The sequence below is a fragment of the Perkinsus marinus genome (assembly GCF_000006405.1).
Source record: "Perkinsus marinus ATCC 50983 genomic scaffold scf_1104296963384, whole genome shotgun sequence".
In the NCBI taxonomy this organism is placed as follows: Eukaryota; Perkinsozoa; order Perkinsida; family Perkinsidae; genus Perkinsus; species Perkinsus marinus.
In genome coordinates this window covers 1-1,042 of record NW_003205074.1, presented here as the reverse complement: position 1 = coordinate 1,042, position 1,042 = coordinate 1, and the positions used below count along the sequence as shown (strand labels likewise).

Here is a 1,042-nt window from a genome sequence, read left to right as displayed (position 1 = left end):
TCACACTTGATACAGGTCACCCCTCTTCAAGGGGACTTCTTGTTCTTAGCTGGGCCTTTTTACCAGGTGCTAGGACTTGAGATGCAAGACTTTTTGGATTCGCCTAATACCGCATAGTGAAATGTCAATTCTGAATCCGTAGAGATAACCTCACGTTGTGGCTGGGGTGATGGCTGGCCTCCGAGTGCTCATGTTCCATAACATGGAAGAAGACTCACTTCGCTCCGCTCATCGAGTTTGTGCGTGAACGTAGCGTAGTGTTCACGTGAAGTTTTAAGGCTTTCATCGCTTTGGAACTTCCTGAGTGCCAACTTGGCACTGCCAAGTCTACTACGACTTCCCTCTAAGAATGAACACCGTTTCCATACCCAATTTCTTGGGATCGCAAGAAAATTGGGAATCGCCGCCACCGTAGCGGGTAGCAGTACCGGTCCTCCCCTTAGAAAGTCTACAAACAACCCCAACTTATCAGTGGGCTTTGCTTCTCAAATGCGCACTATCGTCTCATTCGTTCTCCTTTCAATCCTACCTGCGTTCGAGTGCTTGAACGAGGGAACTGCGGACTTGGCTTTTACCGATTTCCAGCATAAGTGAAGTGGTCGTCAAGTGGTGTTTCATTCTGATGTCTTGCGTGCAGGTTCGGTAAAAAATACGAGTCTAAGGAGGAAGAAATGAAAAGGAATGCCATCTTCCAAGCCAATCTCCATCACATCGAGCAAGTCAACGCTCAGAGTGAGTAACATCATATTCGCCATGAGCCGAGTGGCTAGCTATGCAGATCTGTCTTACACGCTGGGTGTCAACGAGTATGCGGACCTCACACACGAGGAGTTCGTCGCCCAGAAGGTCGGTATTTTAAAGATGGATGCGAGGAGGGATGTTAAGTTTGATGTTGAAGGTAGGACCAGTTGTATTTCTCATGCCAGATTGAGTCTCTTTGTGTCAGCTGATACCACATCGCTCCCAACCTCGGTGGATTGGAGATCTAAGGGTGTATTAACCCCGATTAAGAATCAAGGAGCCTGTGGAAGCTGCTGGGCTT

At 48.2% G+C, this 1,042-nt stretch overlaps 1 protein-coding gene across 1 annotated transcript; it reads left to right on the top strand.

Annotated features, from left to right (window-relative positions):
- Window positions 1-489: 489 nt before the first annotated feature.
- Window positions 490-1,010, top strand: Pmar_PMAR003186 (conserved hypothetical protein; the record flags this gene model as incomplete). Its single annotated transcript, XM_002771151.1, has 4 exons — window positions 490-590; window positions 638-732; window positions 779-898; window positions 991-1,010. The coding sequence occupies 4 exons, from the start codon at window positions 490-492 to the stop codon at window positions 1,008-1,010; spliced, it is 336 nt and encodes a 111-aa protein (XP_002771197.1).
- Window positions 1,011-1,042: the final 32 nt, after the last annotated feature.